This window comes from Oncorhynchus mykiss, chromosome 5 (genome assembly GCF_013265735.2).
Source record: "Oncorhynchus mykiss isolate Arlee chromosome 5, USDA_OmykA_1.1, whole genome shotgun sequence".
In the NCBI taxonomy this organism is placed as follows: Eukaryota; Metazoa; Chordata; class Actinopteri; order Salmoniformes; family Salmonidae; genus Oncorhynchus; species Oncorhynchus mykiss.
In genome coordinates this window covers 34,172,399-34,193,730 of record NC_048569.1, presented here as the reverse complement: position 1 = coordinate 34,193,730, position 21,332 = coordinate 34,172,399, and the positions used below count along the sequence as shown (strand labels likewise).

Here is a 21,332-nt window from a genome sequence, read left to right as displayed (position 1 = left end):
AACAGACTATACATGTAGAATGAATTCAGTCAAGGAGCAGAAGGCACATTTTCGCTCATCGAACTACTGAGGTAACCCTTAATATGGGTCTTGCACACATCGAATAGGCTACATAACATGTGTGTGTGTATATATTTGTGATGTGCTGTACAACAAATAAATTGCATGTGCTCTATTGCTCTGAATTTTCTCTCAATTGATAATGTCGGAAGAAAAAGTACAAATTAAACATCTGTGTGGCCCTCTGAATGATTGTCTCAACCCAAAGTGGCCCCCTTACAAAAAATAGTGAGTAACACTGCAGTAACATAACAAAATGTGGAAAAAGTCAAGGGGTCTGAATACTCTGCAAAGGCACTGCAGGTTAGGACATTCTGAATGAGAGATTGATAAAAGCCTGCACTTACTTTTTTTTCTCAAACAGCAGCAAAGGTTGGTATTTAATCTCACTAAGGAAAAAAACCACTTGCCTTTATGAACTATACTCCCTCGTCTTTTCTTACTAGCACCAATTTGTTGATAGCTACATTATTAAGGGAAAAAACGACTTACTATAATCACGTTTCCTTCAACAGTTTTTATGCGAGTACTGTATAAAAGAAAGTCTCGACAGGTACGGTATGATGGAAACAGTAAGTTTCGGTCCAATTTTACAAATGCTGACTTTGTAACGGTCTTCTTGTGGTGAAGTAGAGGCGGACCAAAATGCAGCGTGGTTTCTTTGATTCATGTTTAATAACAAAAAGATAAACACGAACACTACAAAACAATAAACGTGGAAAACCAAAAACAGCCCTATCTGGTGCAAAACACAGAGACAGGAACAATCACCCACAAACACACAGTGAAACCCAGGCTTCCTAAGTATGATTCTCAATCAGAGACAACTAATAGAAACAGAAATACCCCAAAAACATAGAAAAACAAACAGACTGCCCACCCAACTCACGCCCTGACCATACTAAATAAATACAAAACAAAGGAAATACAGGTCAGAACGTGACAGTACCCCCCCCCCCCCCCGAAGGTGCGGACTCCGGCTGCAAAACCTTAACCTATAGGGGAGGGTCTGGGTGGGCGTCTGTCCGCGGTGGCGGCTCTGGTGCTGGACGTGGCCCCCACTTCACCATTGTCTTAGTCCGCTTTATTGTCTGCTTCCGTGGCCTCCTAACCACGGCGACCCTTCTCAATGGACAGAGGGGCAGCTCGGGACAGAGGGGCGGCAGCTCGGGACAGAGGGGCGGCAGCTCGGGACAGAGGGGCGGCAGCTCGGGACAGGAGCGGCAGCTCGGGACAGGAGCGGCAGCTCGGGACAGAGGGGCGGCAGCTCGGGACAGTGGGGCGGCAGCTCGGGACAGAGGGGCTCCGGCGCCGCTGGGCTGAGGGGCTCCGGCGCTGCTGGGCTGAGGGGCTCTGGCAAATCCTGGCTGGCTGGCAGTTCTGGCAGATCCTGGCTGACTGGCAGATCCTGGCTGAATAGTGGATCCTGGCTGACTAGCGGATCTGGAAGATCCTGGCTGACTAGCAGCTCTGGCTGCTCCTTGCTGACTGGCTGCTCTGGCTGCTCCATGCTGACTGGCTGCTCTGGCTGCTCCATGCTGACTGGCTGCTCTGGCTGCTCCATGCTGACTGGCTGCTCTGGCTGCTCCATGCTGACTGGCTGCTCTGGCTGCTCCATGCTGACTGGCTGCTCCATGCTGACTGGCTGCTCCATGCTGACTGGCGGCTCTGGCTGCTCCATGCTGACACACACATACAAAACATACAAAACAAAGGAAATACAGGTCAGAACGTGACAGACAGATAATTTGTTCGTTTGACATGGTGGGATCTTTTTGTGTCTGTAAGATTAATTATGCGAGAAATTGCGGTGGAAATGCCTTTATGTGTAAATATTGATATAATAACCATCATATTGAAGAAACTTGGAGTCACAGATGAAATAAGTTATGATGAAATTCACACGGTGTTGAAAGTGCATGGTGATGAGATTGATGCTACAGTTGAAGTCGGAAGTTTACATACACCTTAGACAAATATATTTAAACTCAGTTTTTCACAATTCCTGACATTTAATCTAGTAAAAAAATCCCTGTTTTAGGTCAGTTAGGATCACCACTTTATTTTAAGAATGTGAAATGTCAGAATAATAGCAGCGATAATTATTTATTTCAGCTTTTATTTATTTCATCATATTCCCACTGGGTCAGAAGTTTACATACACTCAATTAGTAGTTTGTAGCATTGCATTTAAATTGTTTAACTTGGGTTAAATGTTTCGGGTAGCCTTCCACAAGCTTCCCACAAGAAGTTGGGTGAATTTTGGCCCATTCCTCCTGACAGAGCTAGAGTAACTGAGTCAGGTTTGTGGGCCTCCTTGTTCCCACATGCTTTTTCAGTTCTGCCCACACAGCTTCTATAGGATTGAGGTCAGGGCTTTGTGATGGCCACTCCAATACCTTGACTTTGTTGTCCTTAAGCCTTTTTGCCACAACTTAGGAAGTATGCTTGAGGTCATTGTCCATTTGGAAGACCCATTTGCAACCATGCTTTAACTTCCTGACTGATGTCTTGAGATGTTACTTCAATATATCCACATAATTTCCCTCCCTCATGATGCTATCTATTTTGTGAAGTGCACCAGCCCCTCCTGCAGCAAAGCACCCTCACAACATGATGCTGCCACCCCCGTGCTTCACGGTTGGGATGGTGTTCTTCGGCTTGCAAGCCTCCCTCTTTTTCCTCCAAACATAACGATGGTCATCATTAGTTTTGGAGCAGTGGCTTCTTCCTTGCTGAACGGCCTTTCAGGTTATGTCAATATAGAACTTGTTTTACTGTGGATATAGATACTTTTGTACCTGTTTCCTCCAGCTTCTTCACAAGGTCCTTTGCTGTTGTTCTGGGATTGATTTACACTTTTCACACCAAGGTACGTTCATCTCTAGGAGACGGAATGAGTCTCCTTCCTGAGCGGTATGACGACTGCGTGGTCCCATGGTGTTTATACTTGCGTACTATTGATGAACGTGGTACCTTCAGGTGTTTGGAAATTGGTCCCAAGGATGAACCAGACAAATTTTTTTCTGAGGTCATAGCTGATTTCTTTTGATTTTCCCATGTCAAGCAAAGAGGCACTGAGTTTGAAGGTAGGCCTTGAAATACATCCACAGGTACACCTCCAATTCACTCAAATGATGTCAATTAGCCTATCAGAAGCTTCTAAAGCCATTATATAATTTTCTGGAATTCATGAGGTGGTTGAAAAATTTGTTTTAATGACTCCAACCTAAGTTTATGTAAACTTCCGACTTCAACTGTACATTCAAATAAATATCAAGGGTCTTTTTCTGGTGACGTGATGATCGATGCTTGACTGCCATTTGACAAATACAAATATCGCTCTTATCAATAATAATTTCATAATGTAAGTAGCCTCCCCACTCAGCCTATCCGCACTGTGTCTGTGAGCTGTTGGCTAGTAGAGTGCATGTGCCAAGACCAGAGTCGGCACTTTTGATATTTAACGCAACAGATTTTGTGACAAAACTATTGGTAGAGTTGAAAATGCAATGGAAACATATTGAACTTTAGATTTTTATTCAGTACATGAACATTTAAGCGAAGGACATTTTGTGTGCACTACGACATCACGCACTGATTTTTATCTGCAACAAGTCAGTATGGTGGAAACACACCACTGGTGGGAAAATGTGCACATTTTCTTTCTGCAGATTTTTGAATATTCACATGAAAATCTGTCGCCAATTTGATGAAAACCTAGCATCTGACTTTGATATGTGGTTTGCTCACATAGCTACCTTAATATGAATGCAACAACCGTGTCGCTCTGCATAAGAGTGTCTGCTAAATTACTTAGAACATACATTTACATTTCATATATCCGCTTCAATATTCAATTGTTTCATTGAGGGCGTGATATCTAGCATTCATCAGTGGCATGGTGTGCAAGTTATGTCATTTCAGTAAATAGGGAATTTCTTCACATTTTTGTCCTCACGGATATCAAACAGGGAACACTGCCCTAGAGAATGGGTTGCTTTGATCAGGGGCCCCATGTCAATGTACTGTACGGAGCCTCTGATCACACATACATAGTCATCCATCCATAACCTAGAGACCTCCTCGATTACATTGAAGTAACATTCCAGCTGAAGGTGCCACTTCATGGACACATCAGTTCTCAAGGGAATTCAATTTTGCTAACTGTCACGTCACACTGTCTGTCTTTATGCGCAAAGGGAAGACTTCACACAGCAGGCAGCAATGTGCCTCAATTAGAGCTAAATCTACAGGTGTTCTTGTTTCCTAACAAATGGTTTAAAATGGGGACAAGACGTTATTATCTGCTGCACAAAGAGAACAAAGCAGAGAAGAATAGGATCAAAGCGTTGAATCACAGAGGGGGTGAGAGGAGTGTTATGTGTCAAGACAAGTAGGGTCTTGTCTCCTGACTAGTTTATCAGGGCATAAGCCTGTAGTCTGTGTGCTGTCGACTGCAGCATTAGAAATGCAAAGAGCTGTAACACAAGACTATGAGCCTTGCACAGATTCACCGGGGTGAAAAGAGAGCACAATTACCCAATACAAACATTGTGTGTGCGCACTTAGACATATTTGCAATGTCAATCAACAGACCTTGAAAGCGTAATATTCATAATGCACTAACTGTTGTACACCAATTTCATATTGATTGCAACGAGAATATGAAAACATGATGTATAGGTGTTATATGTATTAATTTAAAATCAAATATTTTTCAGAATATCCTTTTACAATGTACGGAACATCCTTGAATGTGGCAATGATGAACGTACTCTAATTGAACTATAAAATCATTAATATTTATAATTTTATGGGTATTTCTGTCTATGTGGATTAGTAAGAATTCCTTTCTAACATGCCTGCTTCTTCTCTCCCTTTCTGTCTCTCTATCCGTAGGTTCTAAGCTGTGTGATGGACGACTGGCGCACCTCCCACTCCTCCTGCTCCTCGTCCTCCAGGCCCTGCTGCTGCTCTGCTCTGGTGAACGCACCTGCCCCCACAGCTGCCGTTGTGAGGGGAAAATCGTCCATTGCGAGTCAGCTGGCTTCTCAGATGTCCCTGAGAACATCTCAGTGGGCTGCCAAGGCCTCTCTCTCCGCTACAATGACCTGCACACACTGCTCCCCTACCAGTTTGCCCACCTCAACCAAATCCTCTGGCTCTACCTGGACCACAACCAGATCTCTGCTCTAGATAGCCGGGCCTTCCAGGGGGTCCGCAGGCTTAAAGAGCTGATCCTCAGCTCCAACAAGATCTCTCAGCTCCACAATGCCACCTTCCACGGAGTGCCCAACCTCCGCAGCCTGGACCTGTCCTACAACAAGCTGCAGATGCTGCAGCCGGGGCAGTTCCACGGCCTGAGGAAGCTGCAGAACCTCCACCTCCGCTCAAACGGCCTCACCAACATCCCCATCCGGGCCTTCCTGGAATGTCGCAGCCTGGAGTTTCTGGACCTGGGCTACAACCGTCTCCGGGCCCTCACCAGGACCACTTTCCTGGGGCTGCAGAGGCTCATGGAGCTGCACCTGGAGCACAACCAGTTCTCCCGGATCAACTTCTTTCTGTTTCCACGTCTTGCTAACCTGCGGGGGCTCTATCTGCAGTGGAACCGCATCCGAGCAGTCAACCAGGGCCTGCCCTGGAGCTGGCACACGCTGCAGAAACTGGACTTGTCTGGCAACGAGATCCAGACCCTGGACCCAGCCGTATTCCACTGCCTGCCCAACCTACAGATCCTCAATCTGGAGTCCAACAAACTGTCCAACGTGTCCCAGGAGGCAGTGTCTGCCTGGATATCCCTGACCTCCATCAGCCTGGCGGGTAACGTGTGGGAATGTGGGACAGGCATCTGCCCACTGGTGGCTTGGCTGAGAAACTTTCGAGGCGCTAAAGACACCACCATGATATGCAGCAGCCCAAAGCATCTCCAGGGAGACAAGATCATGGAGGCTACGAGGAACAATGGAATTTGTGAGGAAACAGACTACTTCCAGACAGAAACTCCTTCCCCGACACCAGATTTCATTGAGACAACACCCGACCCAACCCCTGCTCCCACCAGCCCCCCTCCACCCCTGCCTCCACCTACCACCCTGGCCCCCCTGCCCCCACCTCGGCCTCAGCCCCTTCCCCGCCCGACCTTCCCAAGCCGGGTAGGAATTGATCCCAGAGACTCCCCTCCCCAGGCTCCACCCTCCCTCCGCAGCCTGGTGGTGACTCAGCCCCCAGAGCTGGAGCTCATGTCCTTCCACAAGGTAGTGGTGGGCAGTGTGGCGCTCTTCTTCTCCATGTCGCTCATCCTGACCGTCATCTATGTGTCGTGGAGGCGCTACCCGAACGCTGCACGACTCCTGCAGCAGAGCTCCGTGGTGGGCCGCAAGCGACGGAAAAAGAGCCCCGAGCCAGAGCAGAACCTGAGCTCCCAGCTGCAGGAATATTACATGAGCTACAACCCGGCTGCCACCCCGGAGGGTTTGGAGGTGCTCGGCAACGGGACTGGGTCCTGCACCTGCATCTCTGGCTCCAGGGAATGCGAGGTATGACCCGTCACATCAGCCTTTAAAAACAAAACCCCAAAAGCAAAAACACAAAGGCTCAAGAAAGAGAGGTAAATCCTTTATCAGGCATAGACTGTTAAACCCCCATGCAGCTTTTGTAATTGTATTTTTAAATCGTCACTGTATGTCTAATACATCACTGTGTGTGTTTTATTTAATGAAAATAACTTCAAAATATATTTTTTATCATTTATTTCCCTTTGTCCTTTCAAATGCTCAGTCTGATTGTGTGGGCGTTAGGAAACAAATGTGAAGATATTTACATGCACAGCCCTGATTGGCTGATGGTCTAGAGCCCACCCCCTTACCCAGATGAACAGTCATTGGTCTATTATAATCAGATTGCAATGTGATATCACGTGGGCCAAAAGTTCCATCCCACCTTAACAGGCTGAAATTGCAGGCGTTGTTTTCAAACCGCTCTTACACGAAAACTGCATTTTCACAATATCAAAGTGTTATTTTGACCACATAGTGCAAAAAAAGTAATATATAATGGGGTAAGCACCCTTGAATCTTGGTTCATAATACAGTCGACTTAGAACCTTGACGGTTTCCAATTATTTCTGCGGTTTTGATTCATAAATCGAACCAGACACTGGAAACGTACATTTTTTATTTAGAACCAGGAGGCAATGGCAACCTAGCTCGTGTTCAGGGAGCTGCATTATTACACTGCCACGTGTCATGTTCGGCTCTCTGGCTTTAATGCACTTTGTTTAGTTTTTGGTTTGTATAGTTTATTCACCAATCAGCTTATTTTCGTACAGTGTTGTGCTTCAGTAGCATTTTGAGGCACAATATTTAATCATGCACATGATGAAAAGCAAAAACATTTTGCATGGCTCCAGTGACACATCCTATATACACTGTTCCTGCTTTAAGGTCTCACATAAGTCATTGATACGGCATCATGGCTTGGCTCCTTGGATGGTTAGATATACTGTAGATTAGTCACAACATCATGTTTGTTATGTTTACTACACTCATAATATGTGTGTGTGTTTAATCTATAGGGGTATTTCTTTAAAGGCCAAAATGAAAGACAATGCAGGAATTATTTTAGGGCCACTAGCTAGTTTACAGTACATAACCCTCTTGTCTTGACCTAACTGAAAAGTGAAGCTCTCCAACTCATAAGATTCCAAAAAACATATTATTCAAGTCTATTCAAGCCAAGTCACAACATGGATTAATGAGGTATTGATCAGCATTAGTAGGATCCCCCATAATAGAGCGACTGGACCTGCCCTGGCTGCCTGTCTTCTAATGTGGCAGAAAAAGGAGAGGTGGGGATCAACATGCTCCCAGTCTCCATGGCTGGATGCCTATTACTGGTGGCTTATTTAATGGACCAATCTGCAGTTGCTACATCAAATGATGGACTTCTACATTAATGATATGTACCGATTGATTCTTGAAGATTATAACATATAGATGCCTCAAGAGCTTAGTTCAACTGTCGTACCCCATCGGAACCTAAAATATCAGCTTGTTTTAGTCCAATGTTTGTAAACAAAGTAAATGTAAATAAATACTGAAAAGCCTCGAACCATGGTTAAAACTATAGTGTAGATATCATGAATGGTCAATCCTTGCATCCATCTATGAATTTGAGAGTGGTTATATTTCTCCAGGCCCATCCCTGAGCTTTTTACCTAAACAGGGCCGGGGACTATTCGAACTGCTGACTGCCGCTTTAACTGCCTCGGTGGTCCTATACGAGCCGCATGTGGGTGGAATTGCAATCTACTGTAGAGATAGCCTGCACAGTTCTGTCATACTATCCAGGTCTATGCCCAAACAGTTTCTACTTCTAAAGATCTTCTACTTTTTTCTATGAGCTTCTACTTTTAAAGATCCAACTCTCCAGAAATAAGTCCCTCACTGTTGCCGCTTGTTATAGACCCCCTCAGCTCCCAGCTGTGCCCTGGTCACCATATGTGAATTGATTGCCCCCCATCTATCGTAAGAGTTCGTACTGTTAGGTGACCTAAATTGGGATATACTTAACACCCCGGCCGTCCTACAATCTAAGCTAGATGCCCTCAATCTCACACAAATTATCAAGGAACCTACCTGGTACAACCCCAAATCCGTAAACATGGGCACTCTCATTGATATCATCCTGACCAACTTGCCCTCTAAATACACTTCTGCTGTTTTCAACCAGGATCTCAGCGATCACTGCCTCATTGCCTGCGTCCGTTATTGGTCCGCGGTCAAACGACCACCTCTCATCACAGTTAAACATTGTCAGAAATAGCAATTCAATTAATCACTAACCTTTGATGATCTTCATCAGATGGCACTCATAGGACTTCATGTTACACAATACATGTATGTTTTGTTCGATAAAGTTCATATTTATATCCAAAGATCTCAGTTTACATTGGCGCGTTATGTTCAGAAATGCGTTGTCTCAAACAAACATCCGGTGAAAGTGCAGAGAGCCACAAATTACAGAAATACTCATGATAAAACATTGATAAACGATACAAGTGTTAAACATACGGATAAAGATAAACTTCTCCTTAATGCATTAAAAGGAATCACTTACCTTTGATGATCTTCACCTGGTGGCACTCCCAGGTCTCCATGTTAGACAATAAATGTTTGTTTTGTCCGATAATGTCCCTCTGTATGACCAAAAACCTTATTTTTGTTTGCGTGTTTTGTCCAGTAATCCGAATGCTTAAATCGCGTGCAATAAGTCCAGATGAAAAGTTTTTTAAAAGTACAATAAAAGTTAGTAGAAACATGCCAAACGATGTTTAAAATCAATCCTCCGGGTGTGTTTGTCATAAATAATCAATAATATTTCAACCAGACAAAAGCTTCGTCAATAGGAAAGGAGAAAAAAGACAGGCGTGTTCCCGATCAGGCGCATGGCTGATGTCTGGAAATCCACTGGCCTCTTATTGAAAGTGCTGTATCTCCCTCATTTTTTCAGAGTAAAAGACTGAAACAATGCCTAAAGAATGGCCACATGTAGAGGAAGCAACAGAGCTCACGAACTGGGTCCTAAGTCTTTGTATGTTGGATAGGCTTTCAATGGAAAAACAGCCTTTCAAAATAATAGTACTTCCTGGTTGAATTTTCGTTGGATTTTCGCCTGCCATATCAGTTCTGTTAGACTCACATACATCATTTTAACAATTTTGGAAACTTTAGAGTCTTGTCTATCCAAATCTAGTAATTATATGCATATCCTATCTTCTGGGCCTGAGTAGCAGGCAGTTTAATTTGGGCACGCTTTTCATCCAAAATTCCGAATGCTGCCCCCTATCCTAGTGAAGTTAACAAACCTCCAAACAAGCTTCAACGCCATACAACACTCATTCCGATGGCCTCCAACTGCTCTTAAATGCTAGTAAAACAAAATGCATGCTCTTCAACCGATCGCTGCCCGCACCTGCCCGCCTGACTAGCATCACTACTCTGGACGGTTCTGACTTAGAATATGTGGACAACTCGGTGTCTGGATAGACTGTAAACTCTCCTTCCAGTCTCACATTAAGCATCTCCAATCCAAAGTTAAATCTAGAATCAGCTTCCTATTTCGCAACAAATCCTCCTTCACTCATGCTGCCAAACATATCCTCGTAAAACTGACTATCCAACCGATCCTTGACTTCAGCGATGTCATTTACAAAATAGCCTCCAACACTGTACTCAGCAAATTGGATGCAGTCTATCACAGTGCCATCCATTTTGTCACCAAAGCCCCATATACTAACCTCCACTGTGACCTGTATGCTCTCTTTGGCTGGTCCTCGCTACATATTCGTCGCCAAACCCACTGGTTCCAGGTCATCTATAAGTCTTTGCTAGGTAAAGCTCTGCCTTATCTCTGCTCACTGGTCACCATAGCAACACCCCCCCGTAGCACGCGCTCCAGCAGGTATATTGCACTGGTCATCCCCAAAGCCAACACATCCTTTGGCTGCCTTTCCTTCCATTTCTCTGCTGCCTATGACTGGAACGAATTGCAAAAATCACTGAAGTTGGAAACTTATATCTCCCTCACTAACTTTAAGCGTCAGCTGTCAGAGCAGCTTACCGATCGCTGCAGCTGTACACAGCCCATCTGTAAATAGCCCATACAATCAACTACCTACCTCATCCCCATATTTGTTTTAGTTTTTTTGCTCTTTTGCACACCAGTATTTCTACTTGCACATCCTCATCTGCACATATCTCTCCAGTGTAAATTGCTAAATCGTAATTACCACTATTGCCACTATTGACCTATGTATTGCCTTACCTCCTTACATTTGCACACACTGTATACATATTTTTCTATTGTGTTATTAACTGTACGTTTGTTTGCCCCACGTGTAACTCTGTGTTGTTTTTGTTGCACTGCTTTTGCTTTATCTTGGCCAGGTCGCAGTTGTAAATGAGACCTTGTTCTCAACTGGCCTACCTGGTTAAATAAAGGTGAAATAAAATAAAACATTTGTTCCCCTGCCTGCCAGACTGCAGTAGCTACGGCCTTCTTCAGCCTAGTCTCTCCAGCCGCTTAACTCAGCAGTGTGTTTAGTAAAATAGTAGAGGGCATAGTGGAAGGGGCATTCGGTTAGCTCCCGCCTGTTTTGGGAAGATTTATGGTAATCATAAAAGAGCCTTAGCAATACGGGTAATCCGAAAGCTTATGATAGGGCTGTTTAATGCAGATGGATGCCCCAGGCCTGCCAGGATGAGGCACTTATTTATACCCAATACCAGGGTAATTACAATCACCAGCCACCAGCACCACGTCTACGTTTGATCTCAGGAAGCATGTTTCCCTGTACAGATGCACTGTTTTATCAATGGATACGCACCTGAAGTGATTTAGTAAAATGGGATTATTTATGCTCCGAGAGGTATCGTTTTGGAAGGAGGAGAGAAAAAAAGTGACAAGTAATGTTTATTAAACTCAACTGGAAGGAACCAAAGATCACAGTAAGCAAAAACTAAAACCTTGTAAATGTTTGGTTTGTATAATGAGTAAATTAATCTACAAACTTGTGTGTTTACAGGTTGAATGAATGATGCTACTATAGTGCGGCAATGTTATCCATATGAATGATCACTTTCTGATCAACATTGTTTACCCTTACTGCTCACTGCAGTTTGCTAATTGTTTTATCAGTTTTGATTTTTGCCTTGTTGTCTATGCAGCTAAGTAAGCCTCCAGCGTCATTCATTGTAATAAAAGTATAAGGCATTTATTTGATTTCACAACACCCATGGCACCGACGTCAAATTTTCATTCTGCACAAAACCTTTTCTAATTATTTTTAAACGCCTCACCTTTTGTGAGTTATTTGAGAAATATTTCATTTAGCACCTATAGGCACCAAGCCATTCATTAAAATTCCTCTTAATGGCTAAGCTCCTCTATGACAAGGAGAGCTGTTGCGTGGCTAATTCTTTTGCACTCTGTCAACATGTTGTGCCCTTAATCCATGGAGATACAGAGACCTCGTATTACCTGCAAAGTGATTAACTCATCTTTAAAGGCTGGCATATTATTTCTGATTGGAACTTCATTTAATTCAATCTGAGTTTTCTCTCAGACAATGCATGGATTTTCCCGGAAGGGGATCCCAAGGCTTGTACTTTCTTGTTTTCATGGAAACATGCCAGTGAAATGTAGCCTTAGTACAAATGTGTTTCTCCCCATTACAGTGACAAAGTGAATCTCATCATCTCAAACATACACAGACACTTTTCTCTCTGTCCTCTGCAAAGTACTAAAGGGGGTCTACAGCAGGGTTTTTTTCCATGGTATGTTGTTGCTCATTTCGGGGAATGTTTAATAATTGAGCAGCAGGCGTCAGCTCGGTTTAGCTTGATAAAAGAGCCATATTGCCGACCAGCACAGCCTTTCATTATGGCTCAGTGCAGTGCAGGCAGTCCCAACGGAAAGCGGTGAGAAAGACTGTAAGTTGCGGCCCGTTCTCAAGAGGAGGACGAGAGAGGAATGCTGCATGCTGGGTCAAAGCCCAATTAAAACACAAGGGAGAAAGGATCAGAGATAGTGTGATTTTTCCTCTGAGACTGTTTCAGTTTGGTCATCAAAGGTGTTTGGACTCACAAAAACGTAAATTGTTAGTTATGATGTCAAGTCTGGTTTACTGTGCAAGTGTCAATAATATGATTATAACTGGTGAACACAAAACTGGGTAGTTTACAGAGAGGTAGTTTACACAGAGGTAGTTTACACAGAGGTAGTTTACACAGAGGTAGTTCGTACAGAGGTATATTTCTCGCCTATAAATCAAAAATATAATCATTGAGAGGAAGTCTATGCTTTATGTCCTAAAAGCTCAATGCTATGCTTTATGCTCTGAAAGCTCAATTGGAACAGATTTACATTCAGACAGCTCCAAAACACTTACATTTGTGTTCAATTTTGTGTACACTACAATGCCCCCCCTCTGATATTTCCTTTCAAATAGAGAGAACGAGTGTTTTCTTGCCAAAGGTAATGGAAAATAGCACTGAGACACAAACTGAGAGCATAGTCACAATAAATACATTTTCATATGGTAGAAGTCACAACAGAGATGTTACACATATTTGAGTTTGTTGGCTGAAACAATGAACCCCTCAGGAAATAATAGCCATGATTTGATGATATAAACCGCGGTTAGGTGCAATTAATGGAATACTTTTACCTTGAAGAGTGCTCATCAGGATAAGCATTCAATCAGAATGACAGTTTGAGTATTACTATGGTGCATAGCTTCAATTGAGTTAGGACACTTTTCCCCATCAGGCAATTATGAGCTACACTGCTTACCGCTACTGGAGAGAACTATTTCAATCAGCTGTTAAATGACAGAACATTGTCTGCTTCCTCCATGATTATGGTCAAGATAGGACATTTAAAGTGATGCTCAAAGGTTTTTTTTTAAATAATTTCATAGTTTTTAAAAAACTTTTATGATAGATCTCTGTCATCAGCAACCATCCATCGTTTGCTCAGGTATATTAGCAGAAACATCAAGTCAAACATAAAGAAAAGGGATGAGCAGTTTTATGTCCCTTTTATTCTGAAACCTAAGTTGAAATGGCCAACATTAAATACAGTGCATTCGGAAAGTATTCAGACCCCTTGTTCTAAAATTGATTAAATATTTTTTCCCTCAATTTACACACAATACCCCATAATGACAAAGCAACATTTTTTAAATTTTATTTATAAAAACAAAAAACAGAAGAAACTTATTCACATAAGTATTCAGACACTTTGCTATGAGACTCGAAATTGAGCTCAAGTGCATCCTGTTTCCATTATTATTATTGAGATGTTTCAACAACTTGATTGGAGTCCACCTGTGGTAAATTCAATTGACTGGACATGATTTGGAAAGGCACACAACTGTCTAGAAAAAGGTCCCACAGTTGACAATGCATGTCATAGCAACAACCAAGCCATGAGGTCAAAGGAATGTTCCATAGAGCTCTGAGACAGGATTGTGACAAGGCACAGATCTGGGGAAGGGTGCTAAAACATTTATGCAGCATAGAAGGTCCCCAAAAACACAGTGGCTGCCATCATTCTTAAATGGAAGAAGTTTGGAACCAACAAGAGTCTTTCTAGAGCTGGCCGCCCGGCCAAACTGAGCAATCGGTGGAGGGTCACTCTGATAGAGCTCCAGGGTTCCTCTGTGGAGAACCTTCCAGAAGGACAACCATCTCTGCAGCACTCCACCTATCAGTCCTTTATGGAAAAGTGGCCAAACGGAAGCAACTCCACAGTAAAAGGCACATGACAGCCTGCTTGGAGTTTGCCAAAAGACACCTAAAGGACTTTCAGAACATGAGAAACAAGATTCTCTGGTCTGATGAAACCAAGATTGAACTCTTTGGACTGATTGCCAAGCGGAGGAAAACTTACACCATCCCTATGGTGAAGCATGGTGGTGGCAGCATCATGCTGTGGGGATGTTTTTCAGCGGCAGGGACTGGGAGACTAGTCAGGATCGAGGGAAAGATGAACGGAGGAAAGTACAGAGAGATCCTTGATGAACACCTGCTCCAGTTCACTCAGGACCTCAGACTGGGGTGAAGGTTCACCTTCCAACAGGACAACGACCCTAAGCACACAGCCAAGACAACGCTGGAGTGGCTTTGGGACAAATCTCTGAATGGCCCAGCCAGAGCCCGGACATAAACCCGATTGAACATCTCTGGAGAGACCTGAAAATAGCTGTGCAGCGACGCTCCCCATCCAACCTGATAGTTTGAGAGGATCTGCAGAGAAGAATGGGACAAACACCCCAAATACAGGTGTGCCAAGCTTGTAGTGTCATACCCAAGATGACCCAAGGCTGTAATCGCTGCCCAAGGTACTGCAACAAAGTACTGAGTAATGGGTCTGAACACTTGTAAAAATGTGATATTTAACTTTTATTTTATAAATTAGCAAAAAATTCTAAAAACCTGATTTTGCTTTATCATTATAGGGTATTGTGTCGATTGATCAGAAAATAATAACAATTGAATCAATTTTAGAATAAGGCTGTCAGCCTCCCGAGTGGTGTGGAGGTCTAAGGCACTGCATCGCAGTGATCCTAGAGATCCTGGTTCGAGTCCAGGGTCTGTCGCAGCCGGCCGCGAATGGGAGACCAATGGGGCAGTGCACAATTTGGTCCAGCATTGTCCGGGTTTGGCCGGCAGGGATGTCCTTGTCCCATCGTGCTCTAGCGACTCCTGTGGCGGGCCGGGCGCATGCACGCTGACACAGTCGCCAGGTGCACAGTGTTTCCTCTGACACATTGGAGCGGCTGGCTTCCGGGTTAAGCAGGCATTGTGTCTAGAAGCAGTGCGGCTTGGTTGGGTCGTGTTTCGAGCTTTGCCTCCCGAGTCCATACAGGAGTTGCAGCGATGAGACAAGACTGTAACTACCAATTTGGATACCATGAAATTGAGGAGAAAAAGGGGCAAAAAAATTAAATAGAAAGAATAACGTAACAAATGTGACAAGGGGTCTGAATACTTTCCAAATGCACTGTATGCACTATAAGGCTATTCTATATAGCTACAGTTGAAGTCGGAAGTTTACATACACCCTAGACAAATCATTTAGATTTCACAATTCCTGACATTTAATCCTAGTAAAAATTCCCTGTCTTAGGTCAGTTAGGATCACCACTTTATTTTAAGAATGTGAAATGTCAGAATAGTAGTAGAAATAATTATTTATTTCAGCTTTTATTACTTTCATCACATTCCCAGTGGGTCAGAAGTTGACATACACTCAATTAGTATTTGGTAGCATTGCCTTTAAATTGTTTAACTTGTGTCAAACGTTTCAGGTAGCCTTCCACATGCTTCCCACAATAAGTTGGGTGAATTTTGTCCCATTCCTCCTGACAGAGCTGGTGTAACTGAGTCAGGTTTTGTAGGCCTCCTTGCTTGCTAACGCTTTTTCAGTTCTTCCCACAAATGTTCTATATGATTGAGGCCAGGGCGTTGTAATGGCCACTCCAATACCTTGACTTTGTTGTCCTTAAGCCATTTTGCTTAGGAAGTATTATTGGGGTCATTGTCCATTTGGAAAACCCATTTGCAACCAAGCTTTAACTTCCTGTCTTGAGATGTTGCTTCAATATATCCACATAATTTCCCTCCCTCATGATGCCATCTATTTTGTGAAGTGCACCAGTCCCTCCTGCAGCAAGCACCCCCACAACATGATGTTGCCACCCCCGTGGGATGGTGTTCTTCGGCCTACAATGAAGATAGGCCTTGAAGTACATCCACAGGTACACCTCCAATTGACTCAAATGATGTCAATTAGCCTATCAGAAGCTTCTAAAGCCATGACATCATTTTCTGGACTTTTCCAAGCTGTTTAAAGGCACAGTCAACTTAGCGTATGTCAACTTCTGACACAGGAATTGTGATGCAGTGAATTATAATTGAAATAATCTGTCTGTAAACAATTGTTGGAGAAATTACTTGTTTTATGCACTAAGTAGATGTCCTAACCGACTTGCCAAAACTAGAGTTTGTTAACAAGAAATTTGTGGAGTGGTTGAAAAATGAGTTTTAACGACTCCGACCTAATTGTATGTAAACTTCCGACTTCAACTGTATATATGTTTATTATTGTGATATCTTGTTTGTTATCATCATGAGCATCTTGCTACAGCTAGCGATAGAAACAGGTTACTGTTTATCTCAAAGGCTGTGAAAAGTCAAACTGAAAACCAAGTGTACAGTATTAAGATTTTGTGTAAGATATTTCCATGTCAAAAGATTTCATGTCAGGTATTACTGCCTTTTTGATCTCCTTCTCCTACTCAAAAAGAGCTGCCCCTTTTTCAAAGTTCGCTATATACGTAAGAAGCTGAAATGTTCTTTGATTTCAAGTAAACGATAATCTGGTTTCATGTCCTGAATATTCTCTAGATTCTAGATATCACTGGTGACGTGATCTTATACAGTTCATCAGAATCATCGGATTGTGCTCCGTGTTCCAATATAATATCATCAGGCAGAGGCATGAATAAAAATCAGTGTCAAATCAGTGCCACGAGTTGAGGTATTGTTCAGACCGACACAGCCCACTGTTTGCATGTCCCATGGCTAATTTACCCTCCAGTACGTTTCACTTGACAAGTGTCCCTCTAAAAAACATTTACTGCAGGGATGGGCAACTCCAGTCCTTGCGGGCCAGAGTGGTGTCACATTTTTTCCCTATCAAACACAGCTGATTAAACTAATTTAATTCTAAACTAAGATCATGATTAGTTGATTATTGGAGTCAGCTGTGTTAGCTGGGCCTGGGGCAAAAGTGAGACACCAATCAGGCCCCCGAGGACTGGAGTTGCCCATCCCTGATTTATAGAACACTTTCATTAAACACTGCCATTCTGTTTCTCTCTATCTCTCTCTCGCGCTCTCTCTCGCTCTCTCTTCGGCTTTAAGTAGCCATTAAGTGCTCAAATCACGCATTCCACTGAGGCTTGTTAATGAATATGCAATAGCTTCTGGTTTGATATTTTGTCCCCATTTTTCAAATCCGGTCTCATCCCCGCTAACGGGATCTATGGTCTGCTAGAGAGCTGCTTAATGTGTTGGTCATCCGATTTTTTTCACTATTATTTTATTATTAATTAACTGATTTGTTAATCGATTCAGTGAGCAGATCACAATTGTCTATGTAAAGAATGGAGGTGTGGGGTAGTCTCATGGTTGAGTGGAGGGTTTAGGTGGTGAATGATGAACTAGTCCCTGAACACTCTCTCCATTGTCTAGCTCCACTACATCACACTCCCATTGACTCTCTAAAGGAGAGGCAAAATCTGTCTATAAAAAAGGCAGTGACTGACGGAAACGAGACTAAACAGCACTGAGCCCAGTGAGGCAAACAAATGATGCCCCTGATCGTTCTTACATGTTGATATCCTGAGCTTGAACTCCTCAACTGTGTCTCACTAGCAGGATTTTGTTCCTGCCTAGATTGCAGGCATGACCTCAAATTGGTACCGATGTGCAGTAGTTTCCCGGACGCCTTGTGTGAAAACTGTGGATGCATGGATAGGATACCCCAGGCTCGTGCAGACTATTCCCTCATCCCAATCCCCCAACACTACAATCCCTACTGAAGTGTTTATTAATAGCTACAGCTGGCACCACGGTGGGTCCTGAAGCTAAGACAAATAGGGAGAGCCAGAGTCTGCCTGTTTTACAGCAGATCTGAGACTGACAGTGAGGGGAGAGATTCTATGGCTGATCTGTTGCTGTGACACTGGAAGGAAACAAACGCAGTGGCAGTGTGAAACCTCATGTCAAAGACCTACCCCCTCCATTGCCTTAAATTGAATTTTGTAATCTTCTACCTGCTCCTGTTTCATTTTGCCACCGGCGCTGGCAGACACTTTGTACTGTGTCCACAGATAACAGTAACTCCTACCCACCTTCCAGTTCACCCACACACACTGCTGTAGCCTACATACTGCTACGCAGACACACATACACTGGCTACACACACAATATGTCGAATCACACACAGCCGGTGATTGGGAGTGTGTTATTATTTAGAACAGACAAAGGCTAATTTACAGTGTCCTCCAAGTACCCCCGCGCAGGTCTTCAGTGTCAAGCCATTTGTCTTATTAGAAACCTCAACCCCCTTGTGCTGCCCTTCCCTCCCCACTTCCTGGTATCACTGTGGTCCATAAGTAAGAAGAGGTCAATTAAGTGGGCTGAGGGACAGAGAGAAAAAAGCCTCCAGGGATTCAACTGCAATTGAAAGAAAAGAATGAGCTGCTCCTGCACTCCTGTTTCTATTTATATCAAGAGGAGGGATCAAGGAAACATGGATCCATCCCCTGAGATATGCTTAAGACAGTCCTACAGCTCTGTCTGTCCCTCTACTAGTGATGAGTCGTTCACGAACGAACGGTTCTTTTTTGACATAACTTTTTGGTGAACTCCAAGAACCTAACCGCATCTGTTCATGTGTTTTTTTTTTATTTGCATACTGTTACTGCAAGCGTTCTCATTTTGCAGTACTGAACGAAGAGCCATTTGGGAGCCAAATGAACGTACAGTTACGAATATAACTACTGTCCCCTGGGGGCAACGAGGTATAACATACTATGGAGAGGCAACGACCAATCATGTTCACCTGAAATCACGTCCAGCAGGTCAATGGATGCCAAGCCCGCCCTCAGAAGCCCCACCTTTCTGGCTTTTATACCGGGGCTCGCATTAATTTCCTCAAATCAAATGTATTTATATAGCCCTTTGTACATCAGCTGATATCTCAAAGTGCTGTACAGAAACCCAGCCTAAAACCCAAAACAGCAAGCGATGCAGGTGTAGAAGCACGGTGACTAGGAAAAACTCCCTAGAAAGGCCAAAACCTAGGAAGAAACCTAGAGAGGAACCAGGCAATGAGGGGTGGCCAGTCCTCTTCTGGCTGTGCCTGGTGGAGATTTAAACATAACATGGCCAAGATGTTCAAATGTTCATAAATGACCAGCATGGTCAAATAATAATAATCACAGTAGTTGTCGAGGGTGCAGCAAGTCAGCACCTCAGGCGTAAATGTCAGTTGGCTTTTCATAGCCGATCATTAAGAGTATCTCTACCACTCCTGCTGTCTCTAGAGAGTTAAACAGCAGGTCTGGGACAGGTAGCACGTCCGGTGAACAGGTCAGGATTCCATAGCCGCAGGCAGAACAGTTGAAACTGGAGCAGCAGCACGGCCAGGTGGACTGGGGACAGCGAGGGGTCATCATGCCAGGTAGTCCTGAGGCATGGTCCTAGGGCTCAGGTCCTCCGAGAGAGAGAAAGAAAGAGAGAAATAAAGAATTAGAGAGAGCATACTTAAATTCACACAGGACACCGGATAAGACAGGAGAAGTACTCTAGATATAACTAACTGACCCTAGCCCCCCGACACATGAACTACTGCAGCATAAATAATGAAGGCTAAGACAGAAGGGGTCAGGAGACACTGTGGCCCCATCCGATGATACCCCCGGACAGGGCCAAACAGGAAGCATATAACTCCACCCACTTTGCCAAAGCACAGCCCCCACACCACTAGAGGGATATCTTCAACCAAGGCCGAGTACAGTGCCTTGCGAAAGTATTCGGCCCCTTTGAACTTTGCGACCTTTTGCCACATTTCAGGCTTCAAACATAAAGATATAAAACTGTATTTTTTTTGTGAAGAATCAACAACAAGTGGGACACAATCATGAAGTGGAACGACATTTATTGGATATTTAAAACTTTTTTAACAAATCAAAAACTGAAAAATTGGGCGTGCAAAATTATTCAGCCCCTTTACTTTCAGTGCAGCAAACTCTCTCCAGAAGTTCAGTGAGGATCTCTGAATGATCCAATGTTGACCTAAATGACTAATGATGATAAATACAATCCACCTGTGTGTAATCAAGTTTCCGTATAAATGCACCTGCACTGTGATAGTCTCAGAGGTCCGTTAAAAGCGCAGAGAGCATCATGAAGAACAAGGAACACACCAGGCAGGTCCGAGATACTGTTGTGAAGAAGTTTAAAGCCGGATTTGGATACAAAAAGATTTCCCAAGCTTTAAACATCCCAAGGAGCACTGTGCAAGCGATAATATTGAAATGGAAGGAGTATCAGACCACTGCAAATCTACCAAGACCTGGCCGTCCCTCTAAACTTTCAGCTCATACAAGGAGAAGACTGATCAGAGATGCAGCCAAGAGGCCCATGATCACTCTGGATGAACTGCAGAGATCTACAGCTGAGGTGGGAGACTCTGTCCATAGGACAACAATCAGTCGTATATTGCACAAATCTGGCCTTTATGGAAGAGTGGCAAGAAGAAAGCAATTTCTTAAAGAAATCCATAAAAAGTGTCGTTTAAAGTTTTCCACAAGCCACCTGGGAGACACACCAAACATGTGGAAGAAGGTGCTCTGGTCAGATGAAACCAAAATTGAACTTTTTGGCAACAATGCAAAACGTTATGTTTGGCGTAAAAGCAACACACCATCCCCACTGTCAAACATGGTGGTGGCAGCATCATGGTTTGGGCCTGCTTTTCTTCAGCAGGGACAGGGTAGATGGTTAAAATTGATGGGAAGATGGATGGAGCCAAATACAGGACCATTCTGGAAGAAAACCTGATGGAGTCTGTAAAGACCTGAGACTGGGACGGAGATTTGTCTTCCAACAAGACAATGATCCAAAACA

The 21,332-nt window shown here is 43.6% G+C and overlaps 1 protein-coding gene across 2 annotated transcripts in view; it reads left to right on the top strand.

The window, feature by feature from the left end:
• The window catches only part of lrrtm4l1 (leucine rich repeat transmembrane neuronal 4 like 1), a 67,223-nt gene that overhangs the window by 27,460 nt on the left and 18,431 nt on the right, over positions 1-21,332 (top strand). Inside the window, exon 2 of one of the 2 annotated variants that reach the window (XR_002473471.2) lies at positions 4,963-6,673. Coding sequence is in view for 1 of the 2 variants with exons in the window: in XM_021602546.2 (XP_021458221.2) it covers positions 4,963-6,602 (1,640 nt within the window). In the remaining variant the exon portion in view is untranslated. The remainder of the gene's footprint in view (positions 1-4,962; positions 6,674-21,332) is intronic. The other variant, XM_021602546.2, reaches the window with a different exon arrangement.